The sequence below is a fragment of the Peromyscus leucopus genome, chromosome 4 (genome assembly GCF_004664715.2).
Source record: "Peromyscus leucopus breed LL Stock chromosome 4, UCI_PerLeu_2.1, whole genome shotgun sequence".
NCBI lineage: Eukaryota > Metazoa > Chordata > Mammalia > Rodentia > Cricetidae > Peromyscus > Peromyscus leucopus.
Window position 1 is genome coordinate 147,389,327 of NC_051066.1, and position 16,424 is coordinate 147,405,750.

Sequence of the window (16,424 nt, forward strand, 5' to 3'; positions counted from 1 at the left end):
CAGCTGGAGTGAGAATGTCGGTTTCCCCCCTTTTTCTGGGAGTTCACAGGCCAGGCATGTACAGTCAGGAAATGTAGCCGACAGTACAAGACTGCGCAGAGCATATCCCAACAGTGTGTTTGGACGATCAAGTGTGTGACTGCAGGAGGAGAGGGAAGAGAGCACGCGGGGTGGGGTGGGGTGGGGTGGCGCAGTGTGGGAGAGGTGTGAGCCATAGGGACTCAGTTCCTGTGCTGTGTTTTCCTTCTGTCCTTGTCACTGGTGTATGTCCCGAGAATGGAGGGGCATTTGAGATGGAAAGTCAGGGAGCCTGGGTAGTTTGAGTGTCTTTGGTTGCTATGCAACCTGGCTTCCAACAGCAGTCCAGCTATTAATGCTACAAGTTGTCAAGACAGATTTTTCATTTTACTGGGGTGCTTGACTTTTCAGGTATTTCTTATTTGGTGTCTCTCTTCAAATTTAAGACCTAAGGTTCTAGATTTGATACTAAACTTTCTTTATATTATGTAGTGATGATTTTGTTACTCCCAATTATACTATGACTTTTTGGAAAAAAGAAAAAGAAAAAACATTGTTTTCCTTTTTGGTAAAATCATTGTTATATATCCCTTGGTATATCTTTCCATGTCTCTGTGGGAGTTTAACTGTGATTACTTTATTGTTTTATAGCTTACCTCTCTCTTCTCTCTGGTAAACAGGACACACACATACACACACACACACACACACACACGCACACGCACACGCATTTTATGTATATGGGTGTTTTGCCTACATGTGTGTCTGTGCACTACCTGCCGGCCTGGTTCCTGAGGATAGAAGAGGGCATCAGATCTCCTGTAACTGGAGTTACAGACAGTGGTGAGCCACCATGGGGGTGTTAGGACCGGAACCCCGGCCCTCTGGAAGACCAGCAAGTGCTCTTAACAGCTAAGCCATGTCTCCAGTCCCAGGACATACTAACATTATTTATTAAATATTCCTCTAACATGTTCCATGGACTGGTGGTGCCATTATTCCTTAAGTTCCCTCGTATTGGATAGTCATTTAAATTGTATCTAATCTCTCTTTGTTATCATTCTGTGTTGGTAGCTAATTTTTTTGAGAATTTGTCATTATTTTCTGAGGATAAATTATACACTTAATACTGTTCTCTTGTTTTGAATGTGCATTATTACTCTTAGGAAAAGTGATCCCATTTCATGTTTTTATCGGGAGATTGCCCCGTTAGTCCTAACTAGAAATAATTCAGTTTTTGAGATGAGAAATTGTTTTCCATGCATTGAACAGAGTGAATTAAACGTCTGCGGACGTTGCACTGATTTGTGTTGTGTTTCTCCCCAGCCCTCATGTAGTCAAATACTATGGCAGCTACTTCAAGAACACGGACCTGTGGATCGTCATGGAGTACTGTGGGGCTGGCTCTGTGTCCGACATCATTCGGTTACGGAACAAGACAGTAAGTTCGCCTCCCAGGAGGGGCTGCGGGGCTAGCGTTCTTGTCATCTTTCTCGGGCCTTTCGTTCACATGCTGCTTCTACAGCAGGGAAATGACTGTCAGATTCTTCCTTTTCCTTGGGTCTTTGCTGCTTTTTACTCCCCTCCCACCTCCAACAAAGACAGAATCTCAGTATGGTCTTTACTTTTGATTCTTCTGCTCCAGCCCAAGTGCTGGGATCACAGGGTGTTACCATCACTCCCCCCCCCCCCCCCCCAGTTCTGGGATCACAGGGTGTGTTACCATCACTCCCCCCCACACACACACCTGAGTGCTGGGATCACAGGGTGTGTTACCACCCCACCCCCATCCCCACCCCACCCCCAATGCTGGGATTACAGGGTGTGTTACCTTTACCCCCAACCTGAGTGCTGGGATCACAGGGTGTGTTACCTTCACCCCCCCACCTGAGTGCTGGGATCACAGGGTGTGTTACCTTCACCCCCTCCCCAGTGCTGGGATCACAGGGTGTGTTACCATCACTCCCCCCCCCCCACCTGAGTGCTGGGATCACAGGGTGTGTTACCTTCACCCCCCCCACCTGAGTGCTGGGATCACAGGGTGTGTTACCTTCACCCCCCCCACCTGAGTGCTGGGATCACAGGGTGTGTTACCTTCACCCCCTCCCCAGTGCTGGGATCACAGGGTGTGTTACCATCACTCCCCCCCGCCCCCACCTGAGTGCTGGGATCACAGGGTGTGTTACCTTCACCCCCCCCACCTGAGTGCTGGGATCACAGGGTGTGTTACCTTCACCCCCCCCACCTGAGTGCTGGGATCACAGGGTGTGTTACCTTCACCCCCCTCCCCAGTGCTGGGATCACAGGGTGTGTTACCACCCCCCCCCATCCCCAGTGCTGGGATCACAGGGTGTTACCCCCCCCCATCCCCACCCCACCCCCAGTGCTGGGATCACAGGGTGTGTTACCATCACTCCCTCTCCCCCACCTGAGTGCTAGGATCACAGGGGGTGTCACCTCTAGCCCAAGTATTAGGTTCACAGGGGTGTGTAACTCCCTGCCCAGCTCAAGTGCTAGGATCACAGGGTGTGGCACCATGCTCAATTATCTCTTAAATGTGACAATTTGATATTGACTCATTCCAGTGATTTTTGTTTACTTCTTATTAGGTAAAACAATTATCAAGTCATGGTTTGGGGATGAATTTTCATTTTTTGAGACAGGCTTTCATGGTGAAGAGTAACCTGGAACTGACAGTGTAGCCCAGGCTGGCCTTGAACTCACATTCCTCCTATGTCCTTCTCCCTACCAGGTCTGGCTGTTATAGAATGACTTTTAAAAATATATGAATTTTAAAAGTTATGTGTCTGAGTAGGTTTGTGTATGTGAGTATAGGCACCCATAGAGGCCAGGTTTTGCTTCCCCTGCAGCTGGACTTACTGGTAATTATGAGCCCTACAGTCTTCAGGAAGAGCAGAATGCTCTCTTAATTGCTGAGTCATCTCTTCACCTCTAGGAGTTTTGAATGTTTACTTTTGGATTTGAATTCGTCCTCCTACCAAGTATAGGCACAGAGTGGTTTCTTCTGCTTGCTGTTGCATAGGGAATGAGCCTATTATAAAAGAGTGTTTGTTATGCCTGAGGTTGTAGGATTGCAGAGTACTGTAGGCATTGGGGATCCAGTAGAAGAGACCACAGCGTATGGTGTGTGTGCTCTACGGCAGCACACCTTTTTGTAGGGAAATCAAAGCAAACAGGTAGCAGCTGGAAAGAAAATGCCGGGTAATGAGAAATACTCTGGAGAAAATTAATAAGGGTGGTGATAGGAAAGTGGTAAAGAATGGTGGTTGGCAGAGCAGCAGGAGCAAAATCTGAAGGGACACTGTCGGGAGGAACCAGCCAGTGTGAAGACTCAGAGACTGCAGTGTGTTAGAAGTACAGCCACTGAGACAGGGGATTAGACAAAGGGGACCTCAGGACAGGTGGGCAGGCATGATGATGTTGGGTCTTGTTAGGTCATCGTGCTGTGGCTGAGTTGTATTCCAGGTACAGAAGGAACACGGCTAGGTTCTAAGAAAGTGAGTGAGTCATCTGACATGCGATTTGAAAAACAACTCTAGTTTCTGTGTAGATTGTTGAAAAGGGAAATTTTAGCTCTTGGGTGGTTTTGGTTTTGATTGTAAGAATGGGAGTATGCATCCCCACATTAAGTATTTGCAATGTTGTAAAAATTAACTTAAGTATGCAAAAGTATACTGTAAATCATGAAGTATTATATAAGTTATAAGATGGGACTGTTTTGAAATCAAGTTATGCCAGGTGGCGGTGGCACACGCCTTTAATGCCAGCACTTGGGAGCCACAGTCAGGTGGATCTCTGTGAGTTCGAGCCCAGCTTGGTCTACAGAGCGAGATCCAGGATAGGCACCAAAACTACACAGAGAAACCCTGTCTCCAAAAAAAAAAAAAGAAAAGAAAAGAAACTCAAGTCATACATTTTTGTATCATATCATTGTTTCCTTTTCTTAATTTACATTATTGAGAATTTGTATGTTTTCTTTATTAGTAAGTTCTTGAGCCAAGAGTAGTGCTGTGACATAATACACATTTCTGGTACCAAATGGTCATTCCTGAAAACACGTATACAAGTAACATTGTACAGATGGAGGAGATTATATTTATGTATTAGGAATATATATTTATATATGAGTATACACAAACATATATGAATGTAACAACAATGAAAAAAGAGGCCATGAATTTGACAGAGAGCAAAGACTAGGAGGCCTTGGAAGGAGGAAAGGGAGGGGAGGGAGGAGATAATATAATTATATTATAATCTCAAAAAATGAAATAAATAATTTAAGAGAAGTTGAAACCTTGACTACTTTGTTGATTTAAAATTGAAGCCCCAGGCTTTGTGTGCAGCAGCAATTTGTTTCTGGCCCTTCAGCACTCCAGAATTAACTCTGTTAGTGATTCTGTACCTACTGATACTAGTTTCTTAGTCTATGCACTTTAATTATTAACTGTGTTAACTGAAAACTATTTAATGTGACAGCCTCAAGCCACAGGGGACTAGAATTACTGTTTAAGTTTGAAGAAGTATGACCACAGAAAGATGTAAAAACTTTAAATTTTTATCACGATAGAACCTGTCTCAAAAAAATGATGATGGTAGAATGATGATACTGGGTTAAGTGAGGTTGTCCAGGCTGAGGGTGACAGACACCACGTGCTCTCTCTGACGTGGGTCTGTTCTGATGTGGATCTTAGCTGCTCATGTGGATAACTGCTATCCACGTGGGGTGGGTCTGTTCTGATGTGGATCCTAGCTGCTCATGTGGATAACTGCTATCCATGTGGGGTAGGAGAACTAGAAAGGGCCCACAAGAGGGAAAAAGTTTATTTTAAGCAGAAAGTTACTGTATAATTAAATCTAAGTAGATGCTAGCTGTATTTAAAAACTAAAAAGGTCATAATTAAGGTCTGACCACCTGTGAGAAGTTTTAAATCCTGATCATGTTCTTTTAGGAATTGCTGTCAAGTTCACTTGCAGGTGCATCTGCTCTTCTGATGATGACCATGCTGCTGCTGCTGCTGCTGCTGCTGCTGCTGCAGGGCCTCCTGTTTTTGTGCATTTCTACATGTTAAACTATTTCCACTGAGTTTCATTGTTCTTGTGTTGATGCTTTCCTTCTTTATTAGTTCTCATTATGCAAATTTAAATCTTAGAATAAAAGTAAAAGAAGGTAGTGCCAGAAGTACAAGCCGGGTCTTGCTAATCCTGGATTCTTTTGTCCACAGCTTACTCCTGAATGTGGGTTGTTTGCCATGCCAGGAGTTGAGAGAGAGTTGGATGGATTTTGTTTAGGATTTGGGTGTGATCTGCAGAGATGGCATATGGTCTGATCAGAAGCCCTGTGTCTATCTCCAGCACTTAGTCACTCTAGCCCAGTGGTTCTCAACCTTCCTAATGCCATGACCCTTTAATACAGTTCCTCATGTTGGGGTCACTCCCAACCATAAAATTACTCTGTTGCTACCTCGTAACTGTAATTTTGCTACTGTTATGAATCGTAATGTAGATACTTGATCTGTGATTCCAAAGGGGTCGCGATCCACATTGTTCTAGAGCTATTTCAGTTCCCACTCTTGATGCTTGGGATACAAAAGTAAGCAATGAAACATTTTTTAATGTGTACCTGTAATAAGGACGACTGTATAGTAAATCAGGTTGTCTCTGTGCTGACAAGGTAAGATAAGGGAACAGAATGGCCAGGCATGGAGGAGGAAAGGCCTCTGCTGTTCTGATGAGTGGCATTTGGGCAGTCAGTAAAGAAAGCCGAAGTACAGATGTGTGGATAAAGAGGAGAGAGAGCCTTGGAGGTAGAGGGAACAGGCAGGCAGAAGGAGCGAGAGGGACCAGAGCTTTCAGGAAACGGCATGGCCAAAACAGTCATGCGTGACTTTGGAGGTAACTTTCCCCTTTTCTGATATGTGATGTAAACAGGGTTGGAACTTCTTACTGTTTTTTGTTTTTCAGTTAACAGAAGAGGAAATAGCTACAATATTACAATCAACTCTTAAAGGACTGGAATACCTTCATTTTATGAGAAAAATACACCGAGATATCAAGGCAGGAAATATTTTGCTCAATACAGAAGGGCACGCAAAGCTTGCAGATTTTGGAGTCGCAGGTCAACTTACAGTAAGTAGAAAAGGTTACTGGTACCAGTACTTTAGCTGTGTCCCCAGAAGGTCATTGAGTGATTCATTTTCCTCGTGTGTGTGTGTGTGTGTGTGTGTGTGTGTGTGTGTGTGTGTGTGTGTGAGAGAGAGAGAGAGAGAGAGAGAGAGAGAGAGAGAGAGAGAGAGAGAGAGAAATGTATTCGTGTGTATGCCTGTGGGCACGCGTGTGCATATTTGCTGTCTTCCTTGATTGCTCTCCACCTTACTTTCTGAGAAACTGTCCTTCACTGACCTGGAGTCATTGATTCAGACAGACTGGCTGGCCAGTGCTCCGGGAATCTGCCTGCCTCTCTCTGCCTCTCCAGTTGGGATTACGGTGTGTGCTGTAGCATCTGGCTTCTTGTGTGGAGCTGGAGAGCTGCACTCAGGTTCTCATACTTACATGGCAAATACCTTACCAACTGAGGTGTCACCCCAGCCCCTACTTATTTAAAAAAAAAAAAAATATATATATATATATATATAATACTTAATTTAATTATGTAATACAAATTTGTAGAATTTACAAGAAGATTACCAAATAGGTAGTAGGAGTTTTAGATCTTTTCTGGGGTTCAAGTTCATGATTTAATGTCTATAAAAATGGAAACTAACGTAAGACAGGAGTATTGATTTAATTCTAATACATCAGGGACGTAAAAGGAAGACAGATTGGAGCAGGCTGCTTTCCTTCAGCGAGGCAGAGGCTCCCATCCGGCCTCCAAGCAGTTCAGTCAGCGCACTGGAAGCGCTCCGGCCTGCTTCAGTGTGGGCTCCTGATTTCCCTCTGTTCTCGCTTGTGCTTGCCAGCGAAAAAGGAAGCTGTTCAAAACAGGAGGACTAGAAGGATCTGGCTTTGTAAAATAACCGACTAAGTGTAAGAGTCTATGTAGAAAAATGGAAACAGTTCTACATAGAAAACACGAGTCTCCAACAATATTACACCAAGGGTTTTCTTGGTGAGTTTGTGTGCTTCACCCCCACCCCTCCCGCCTCCTCACCCCTCCCCTCTCCCTCCCATCCCCTCTCCCCATCCTCCCCTCTCCCCCCTTCCCCCCACCCTTCCGTCTCCCACCCCTCCCCTCTCTCCCCTTCCCCCCACCCCTCCTGTCTCCCCACCCCTCTTGTCATCTCCCAGCTACAAACCATTTTTTTTTTAAGACCAGGTTTCACTGTGTGGGCCTGGCTGATCTAGAACTCTCTATGTAGACTAGGCTGGCCTTTTAGATAGAGACCTGCCTGTCTCGACTTCCCAAGTACTGGAACTAAAGGCATATGCCACTATGCCTGTCTAACTTATGTCCAGTTTCTTTTGTTGCTTATGCTTCTGGTGCTATAGCTAAGAAACCATGACTTTCTATGTGTTTAGTGGTTTTAGCTCTAACATTTGCTTTGAGATGAGTTAATTTTCATGCCATGAGATAGGTATCCAGATACATTCTTTTGTGTATTGATAACTGGTCATGGACCATTTATTTCAGTTACTTGTCGATAGACCTTTAGCGTTTCTTTTGTTGACTTATGTATTGGTTCTTGCTGAAAATCAAGTGTGGGTTTATTTCTGGGACTTTGGTTGTATTTGGTTGGCCTGTATTTAGGTCATTGTGTCTGTACTTCACTGTCTTGGCTTTTACAGCTTTGGTTGACATGAGACCTTCAACTTTGTCCTCTTTCAAAACTGTTTTGATTCCTCTGGGATCCTGCCTTTCTCTCTGAGTTTTAGATTAGTGGGTTATTTTTGCAAAAGAAATCATTGGGATTTTGATAGACACTGCATTGACTCATAAGTCAGTTTTAAAATTACTACCATCTTTGTATTAAGCCATGTAATTCACAGACCCAAGATGCTTTTGCATCTACTTATATCTTGCATTTTTCATCAATATTATCATTTGTATAGTAAGCATTTCGCATTAATTTGGTTAGTTCATTTTTTAGTGGTTTGTTCTTTTTGATGCTATTTTAAGTAGAACACTTTGATTTCAAATTATTTATTGTTATTATACGTGAGTATGGTTGATATTTATATATTGTGTTCTACAATGTTACTGAGCTTGTTTATTGCTAGTTTTCATTTTTAAAAATTGTGTGTGTGTACTCAAAAGTTCATGTGTGTGATTATAGGTTGTGAGTCCTTGCCTTCTACCTTGTTTAATGTTTGAGACAGGGATGTTTGTTATTCATGGTGTATATATCAGAAATTCTCATCTCCACCTCCCAGCTTCCAGTAGAAGCACAGGGATTACAGATGGTCTATCAAGCCTAGCTTTCATTGCGTTAGAACTCAGGTCCTCAGGCACTTTACTTTCTCCAGCTCCTATTGCTCATCCCCACCCTCCCCCCCACCCCAAATTCTCAAACTTCTACAGTGAACATGTAGTGTTTTGCTAAAGAAAACAAAAACAAAAAGTTGGGTTTTTTTTTGTTGTTGTTGTTTGTTTGTTTGTTTGACTCAAACGTGCAACCATAGTCTATAATGAACCATCTGGGCTTCCAGTACTAATAAGTTGAGGTCTCTCTGACTGGCCTCCTACCAAATGCTGCAGCCCGGCTGGCTGTTTTTGGGGAAGTGGTGGTGATGGTGAGGGTAACTTCGAATTTAGTGTAGAAAGGCTAACATTGTTCTTGATTCACAGTGCTCCCCCAACTTCACTATCAGGGGTCCTCAGTTTCTCTCTCTAGGGAGTGAGTGTCCAGTCTAATGCAGATCAAGCAAAGGAAGCCCTTTTCCTTCATGTGAGAGCTGCTTCATTTTATTTTATATAGTTTATTTGAAATGTTTTATTATTTTTTATTTTTGAGACAGAGTCTTACCATGTAGCAAGGTTTGCCTGGAGCTTGCTATATAGACCAGGCTAACCATGAACTCTGAGATATTTGCCTGCCTCTGCCTTCCAAGTGCTAGGACTAAAGGCATGTGCCACCACAGCTGCCTTACTTTTATTATTTTTGTTTATGTGTATGCATATATTCTGTATGGGTACATGGGCGTGAGTGTGGGTGCCCGTGGGAGGGAGGTCAGAGGTGTGGGAACCATGTGGAGTTGGAGTCACAGGCAGTTGTGAGCTGTCCGACGTGGGTGCTGGGAACCAAACTGAGGTCCTCTTGACAGAGTAGGAAGCGTTCCTAATTGCTGAGCCCCCCCTGGCTGTCCTTCTTTTGTATGTGTTGACTTCTCTTTGTGAAAGGGCTTTGCAGTACAGCCTTGTCTGGCTTGGACCTCTTGGTTCCCTTGCTTCAGCCTCCTGAATGCTGGGATTAGCTGCCTGAGCCGAGATGCCTGGCTTTCTAAATCCTTCAGAGTTCTTCAATCCAGTGTTGTTGTGAGATCCACTTTTATCATTCTCAATGCCAACAGTTTGTAAGCCCTTTGGAAGGGTCTGTGCTGGAACTAGGTTGTTCTCAGTTTTCCCAGTGACTGACTCAAGAGTCCATTTGATTGTCTGTCCAGTTAGTTACTGTTCAGCCAGCCATCTGCCTCCCAGCTTAGAATTTTGTGGCTTGGCTTTGCATTTTCAGATGGTTTTGGGAAGAAGTGAAAAGAAGATGTATTCGTTCAGTCTGTCATCTTTAGCAGAAATGTGTAATTAGTTTCTTTTTCTGTTTTGGAGACAGTCTTCTGTAGCCCAGGCTGGCCTTCGACTCCACCCCCTGCCTCAGCTCTCGGGTTAGCAGCAGCACATGACTGGTTCTCGATCGTTTCTGGTGCAGCTTGGGCTCTCATGTGTGAGTGTGCCGTGTGCCGTGGTTCGCTGAACTCCCTTCCCTTGTGCATACTGGGTGCTCGCTGATGTTGTTTTCCAAGGTCCCACCATCCCAAGATCCTTCTGTGGCAGACATCAGGATGCTTACATTTTTAAGCATTTCTTTGATTTTTGTCCTTAGGATAATGTCCTTTACATTTTTTATTTTATTTTTTTTATTTTTAAGGTGTGGTCTTACTGTGTAGTCCTTCCTAGCTGGCCTGGAGCTTGCTGTGTAAAACAGGCTGGCCTCAAACTCACATACACCCCTACTTCCGTCTGCCTTCCCAGTGTGTGCAAAATCATTCCAGGCTTCTTTCCCTCCTTTTTAGGCACAGTCTCATCCTGTAGCTGAGGTTGGCCTAGAATTCACTGTAGCCTGGTCCTGAAATTTCTCAGTCTTCCTGCCTCAATCTCTTGAGAGTGCTTGGATTACAAGTGTGAACTAACACCCATTTGTTGGGCACGAGAGATGGTTCAGATGGTAAAGGCCCAAGCTTGCAAGCCTAACAACCTGAGTTCCGTCCCTTGGCTTGCAGTGGAGGAGGAGACTGGCTCCACTGGTTGTCCTCTGACCTCCACGGGCTGGGCAGGCTCAGGTTCCTTCTCCTCTCTCTCTCTCTCTCTCTCTCTCTCTCTCTCTCCCTCCCTCCCTCCCCCACACCCCTGCCCACACACACTCAGACCACACACTAATAAGCTTGTTAGAAGGGTGAGCACACACACACTCAGACTCAGATTCACACACACACACACACACACACACACACACACACACACACACACACAGACTACACACTAAGTTTGTTAGAAGGGTGAACACACACACTCAAACTCAGATTCACACACATACATGCACACACACAGAGACTACACACAAAGTTTGTTAGAAGAGTGAACATACACACACACATACACACACACACTCTCTTAATAAGTTTGTTAGAAGGGTGAACACACACACTCAGATTCACACACATACTCAGACCACACACAAAGTTTGTTAAAAGAGTGAACACACACACACACACACACACACACACACACACACACACACACAAGTTTGTTAGAAGGGTGAACCCAGAACTAAGACATTGGTACATTGTTACTTCTTTGCTATGGTTGAAATGGCTCCCTTTGCTAGTTGTCCTCTATTTTGATATGGGTTTAAAAAAACACAGAAGTCTCAAATTTGTGTTTTGAATTTGTATTTTTGTGTGTGAGTGTAGGTGCCTGTGGAGGCCAGAAGGATTACATTGGAGTTACAGGTGATTGTGAGCCACTCCACATGGGTTCTGGGAACCAAGTTCAGGTCCTCCAGAAGACCGGGGAGTGCTCTGAACCACTGAACCTGCCCTTACTTTCTAGATTTTTGTCTTTGGTGTTCTGTTCCAGCATCATGTAGCAGCTCATCTATACTTTCAGGATTCCACTGGGTTTGTTTTTTATTTGAAGATTAACTTATTTGAACTTATTTTAGTGAAAGCGTAAGGTAGGAATTTAAGTTTAGAGTTTTACAGATGGCTACCTAGTTTTCAGTGCTTTTATTTATGGGTATCATTATGTAGTACTGGCTGGTCTAGAACTTTGATATAGACCAGGTTGGCCTTGAAATCAAAGAGATCTGCCCACCTCTACCCCAAATGCTGAGGTTAAAGTCATGCTCCACCACACTTGGCCAGTGCTTTGTAGTTTGGGGATATTTTGTCCTTTTCATGCTAGTTTGAAAGCATTTTAAGTTGTGTGTGGCATATGGATCTGACTGGCTTTTGAGTGTGTGCACGTTTAGTTTATGTGCCACAGTTTCTCTCTGGATTTAACACTCTCTGTTGCTCTCTTATACTTAGTAACTCTGTAACTTAGATCTAATTGGAGTTTAGGATGCACTGGTTCCTTAATTTTCAAAACATTTTCCATTATGTGAGTATCCATTTCTGGTTGAAGTAATCTAGTGAAAACAACTTTGGGTATCACCATTTGAAAACATCCTGGCAAGTTTGAGGTTTCAGAGCTGAGGAAATGATTAAGCCCAAGTTATTTCCTTTGTTGGTTTCTTTTTTTTTTTTTTTTTAAATATTTTTATTTCATGTACATTGGTGTTTCGCCTACATGTATGTCTGTGTGATAGTGTCGAATCCTCTGGAACTCGACAGTTATGAGCTGACATATGAGTGCTGGGAATTGAACCCAGGTTCTCTAGAAGAGGAGCCTCGGAGAGCCCCCCTTTGTTTTTTTTATATATGATGGACAGTGTGAGGTCAGTTCAGAAGTGCTGCCTGTCATTGCTCCCGACTGAGGTCGAACACACTTCAGACGTGTGGGACAGGGAGGCTCTTTTGCATCCTTGCCTGCGTTTGGAAGTCCTCTCTCTGTGCTGAGTCAGTTACAGCAAGGCTCTCAGTAGGACCACACCACTCTGGGGGAGCGCACGTGCTTATTAGTGTAGTGTGTGCTGTAGCCGCAGATCCTTCATCAAACCACAGATTGAACTTGGTACCATTTCTTATATCTAAACTTTAAAATGATTTTTCTAATTGCACATATAAACCAAGGGAGTGTTACATAAATCTGCAAGACAGAAGACAAATGAGTAATTCTGCCTTCTAGATGTGACTGTTAGTAGTGCTTATCGCTCTAGGCTGCTGTTCTGCTACACAGGGGCGTTTCTTTTTACTGGTTGTTGCATTGTTGTGATTATTATTTTGTTCATCATTTTGTAAACTGTTTTTTGGTGTTGCAATATCTTACACATTTTCCATACCTATTTCTGTTTGAAATAGGGGCTTGCTGTATAGCCCTGGCTGGCCTCAAACTTAAGATCCTCCTGTTTCTCTCTCCTGCACTTGGATTATAGATGAGCATTTACCATGTCTGCCTCTTAGAGAACTTTTAATGTAGCATTTCAGTATATGAGTATCTATTGTAATATTACTTTTCCTTTTGAGGCAGGGTCTCATTAGGTAGCCCTGCTTTCCTGGAGCTTGCTATGTAGACCAAGATGACCTTGAACGCATGCACAAAGATCCATTTGCCTCTGCCTCTTGGGTGCTGGGATTAAAGGCTTGTGATACTGTGGTTGGACTTACTTATTTATGTTTTTGAGACTGGGTTTCATTCTAGAGCCCCTGCCATTCTGGAGCTCATGTGTAGTCCAGGTTGGCCTTGAATTCTGTCAGTGATCTTCTTACCTCAGTTCCCCAAGGACTCAGGTTATGAGTGTTAGGTACCTTTGTGGTGATTAAAATATATTTATTGAGATGGGGTCCCAGTGCTGCCTGCCAGTCTGGATCCCTTTGCTCGGTGGCCCTCCTGGGTAGCTGGAATTACAGGCCTGATAGTCATTTTAATTGGTCCTTCTTCCCTATTGCAAGCATTCTACAATCTGCATCTGTTTGGGGTACTTCTGTGCACGGCAAATTTCTAGAAAGATACTTGAATAGAAAAATATGGATATTTAAAAGTTTACTAAATATTGGCAGTTTGTCTGTGAGGTTGTACCATCTCATGGTCCAGTAACCTTGTGTTTCAGTTGCTGACTTCCTGTTTTTGTCAGTATTGATTTAAATTTTTTTAATTTTAATAATTTTGTATTTTAATAATTGATTGAGAATCCTATGGTTCTTGGCCATTTGAATTTCTTTAGTGACTTGTCTCATTATGTCTCGAGTATTGTTTTAGGTATGTTTCAAGTACAAGGTATTCTTTCTCTTTTTAAAATGTTTTTATTTGATTTTTCAGACTTTTTTCATTTTTCATTATTAAGAAAATTTCTACTCACTGTACATACCACCCACAGATTCCCCCCCCTCCCCCGATCCTTCAGCCTTCTTTTTCCCCAGAGCTGAGGACTGAACCCAGGGCCTGTGCTTGCTAGGCAAGCGCTCTATCACTGAGCTAAATCCCCAACCCCTCCTTCAGACTTTTATACAATATATTTTAATCATATTCTTCCCCTTCCCCAATTCCAGGTCCTCTTCCACCTTCCTACCCACCCAACTTCTTTTTTTCCCTCTGTCTTAAAAAGAAAAGAAAACAACCAAGGAAGCAAAACCATTAGAAAACATGGAATCCAATATGCATTGGCTGGCTAGTCCTGAGCATGAGGCCTGCCCTGAAGTATGGATGATATACTCAGTGTCACTCCATTGAAGAAAACTGATTTGCCTTCTCCCAGCAGCTTTTAAATGCCAATAGCTTCTTGACTAGGGGTGGGACATTGTCCCAACTTTTTGCGTGTTGTCCAGTTGTGGTGGTCTCTGTTGATTGCAGAAGCCTCTCTGGTGATGGTTGAGAGATGCATTGATTTATGGGTGTAGCAATAGGTCATTAGGACTTGTTTTATTGCTGTGTCCATTTAGCAGAATAAAAAAGAAGTAAGTTTCCCGGCCGGAGAGCTGATGGCTAGTCTTAGGTTCTTGGCCTCACTTGACAGTATTGGGTATGGGTTCCATCTCATGGAGTGAGCCCTAGCTAAATCTAAGCAAACAGTAATTGGTTGCTCTCATAACATTTGTGCCGCTCTTGTACTACTGAGCATAAACAAAGCATTTTTTAATGTTCAAACTTTTTTTTCTCAGTAGTTTTCATGCTTTGTGTTGGTCTCCCTTTTCCATTTTAGGATACCATGGCAAAGAGGAATACAGTGATAGGAACACCATTTTGGATGGCTCCTGAAGTTATTCAGGAAATTGGGTACAACTGCGTGGCCGACATCTGGTCTCTGGGAATAACCGCCATAGAAATGGCTGAAGGAAAACCCCCATATGCCGATATCCATCCAATGCGGGTAAGGAGACAGCCAGTTGGATGGTTGGTTACTGGTTATCAGTAGGAAGTTAGTTGGCAACTTCCTTGGTTATATTCCAAACAGGAAATGAGCTAATTTTTATATAATGATAAATGCTTCTGTAGGTGATATTCTTCCCCTCGCATTAGTTTGAATCTAGTCTATTTTAAATTCTAGAGTGTGTGTCTTGATAGTCTCCTTGAAGGACATAGGCTATAGAAGTGTGTAGATCAACTTACATATTATATACATTATATACACTTTGCAACTACATTTTTAGCTTTGTAAACATTGGCTTTCCATGTAATCATTTTTTGTGACTCCCCTTTGGGTCACCAGGTGTCAGATAGTACCTACTACAGTGTCTTCTTCAGTGTGCTTTTGGTTCACAGGTTGTCTTTTTCACGCTTGATCTCTGTAGGTGTTTTGCTTTGTGAATCCTCAGACTTCTCTGGTGGCTGTGTTTTCTTCAGCCTGCATCCTGTGTCCTCTTACAGCATTATGGCTCACAGGCTGCACCTCCCACGACCTCTTCAATACTCATACTCTTAAGGAGTTCCCAGGCTTTTCTCAGTCAAAGAACACACAGCTCTGTTGAAAGGACTCCCCTGCACCTCCCCACCTCCCCCCAGTAGTCCCCGCCCCTCTCTTTCCCAGAGGCTGCACAGCCTTCCCCAGCCCCCCCCCCCCCCCCCCCCCCCCCCCCCCCCCCCCCCCCCCCCCCCCCCCGCTAGTTCTTTGTCTTTAACTTATTCTTTCACTAAAAGACTTGAACTGGGGGCTGGAGAGATGGCTCAGAGGTAGGAGCCCTGACTGCTCTTCCAGAGGGCCTGAGTTCAATTCCCAGCATCCACATGGTGGCTCACAGCCATCTGTAATGAGATCTGGTGCCCTCTTCTGGCCTGCAGGGATACATGTAGACAGAACACTGTGTACGTAATTACATAATAAATAAATAAATCTTAAAAAAAGATGAGCATTTTTGTTTTGTTTTGTTTTTCAAGACAGGGTTTCTCTGTAGCTCTGGAGCCTGTCCTGGAGCTCACACTGCAGACCAGGCTGGCCTCGAATTTTTAAAAAGTATTCATATGCCTAAAGACAAATCCCTTCCTTCCTTCCTTCCTTCCTTCCTTCCTTCCTTCCTTCCTTCCTTCCTTCCTTCCTTCCTTCCTTCCTTTCTTTCTTTCTTTCTTTTTTTGTGGGACTGAAGAGGCGAAGAGTGGAGGGTTTACATGTTATACTTTTAGGTAAAGAATACAACTTAACTGTCTAATGTAAAGGGTTTTATTTTGCATAAAGTAGAGGTTTCCATCATTTAAAATTCAACAATTAGTAGTCTTTTTAGAGAAAGATTTATTATTTTAATTGTGTGCTGCCCTTGGAGGCCAGAGAGGATGTCAGATTCCCTGAAGCTGGAGTAGGAAGTGGTTGTGAACTGCCTGACAAGGGTGTTGGGAACTGAACTCGGGGCCCTCTGTAAGAGCAGTATGTAATACTAACTACTGAGCAATCTCTCCAGCCCTTCGTAATAACCTCAACCTTTATAAAGTAGAATTTAATTGTGCTCTGTTTTAGTAGCTTGATTTTTTAGCTTTTCTTTTCTGCACAGTGAGGATTTGAGGGACTGGAAGAACAGCTGAGTGGCAGACATCCTGTTTGTCATCCCTAAACTCTGCATTCAGTCCCTGGTACCACACACATACACTC

At 43.5% G+C, this 16,424-nt stretch overlaps 1 protein-coding gene across 2 annotated transcripts in view; it reads left to right on the forward strand.

Moving 5' to 3' along the window:
• Stk4 (serine/threonine kinase 4) overlaps positions 1–16,424 on the forward strand; it is a 99,685-nt gene that overhangs the window by 12,533 nt on the left and 70,728 nt on the right. For both annotated transcript variants that reach the window (XM_028868445.2, XM_037205530.1), the window contains 3 exons: positions 1,345–1,459; positions 6,004–6,168; positions 14,550–14,717. In XM_028868445.2, coding sequence (XP_028724278.1) covers positions 1,345–1,459; positions 6,004–6,168; positions 14,550–14,717 — 448 coding nt within the window. The remainder of the gene's footprint in view (positions 1–1,344; positions 1,460–6,003; positions 6,169–14,549; positions 14,718–16,424) is intronic.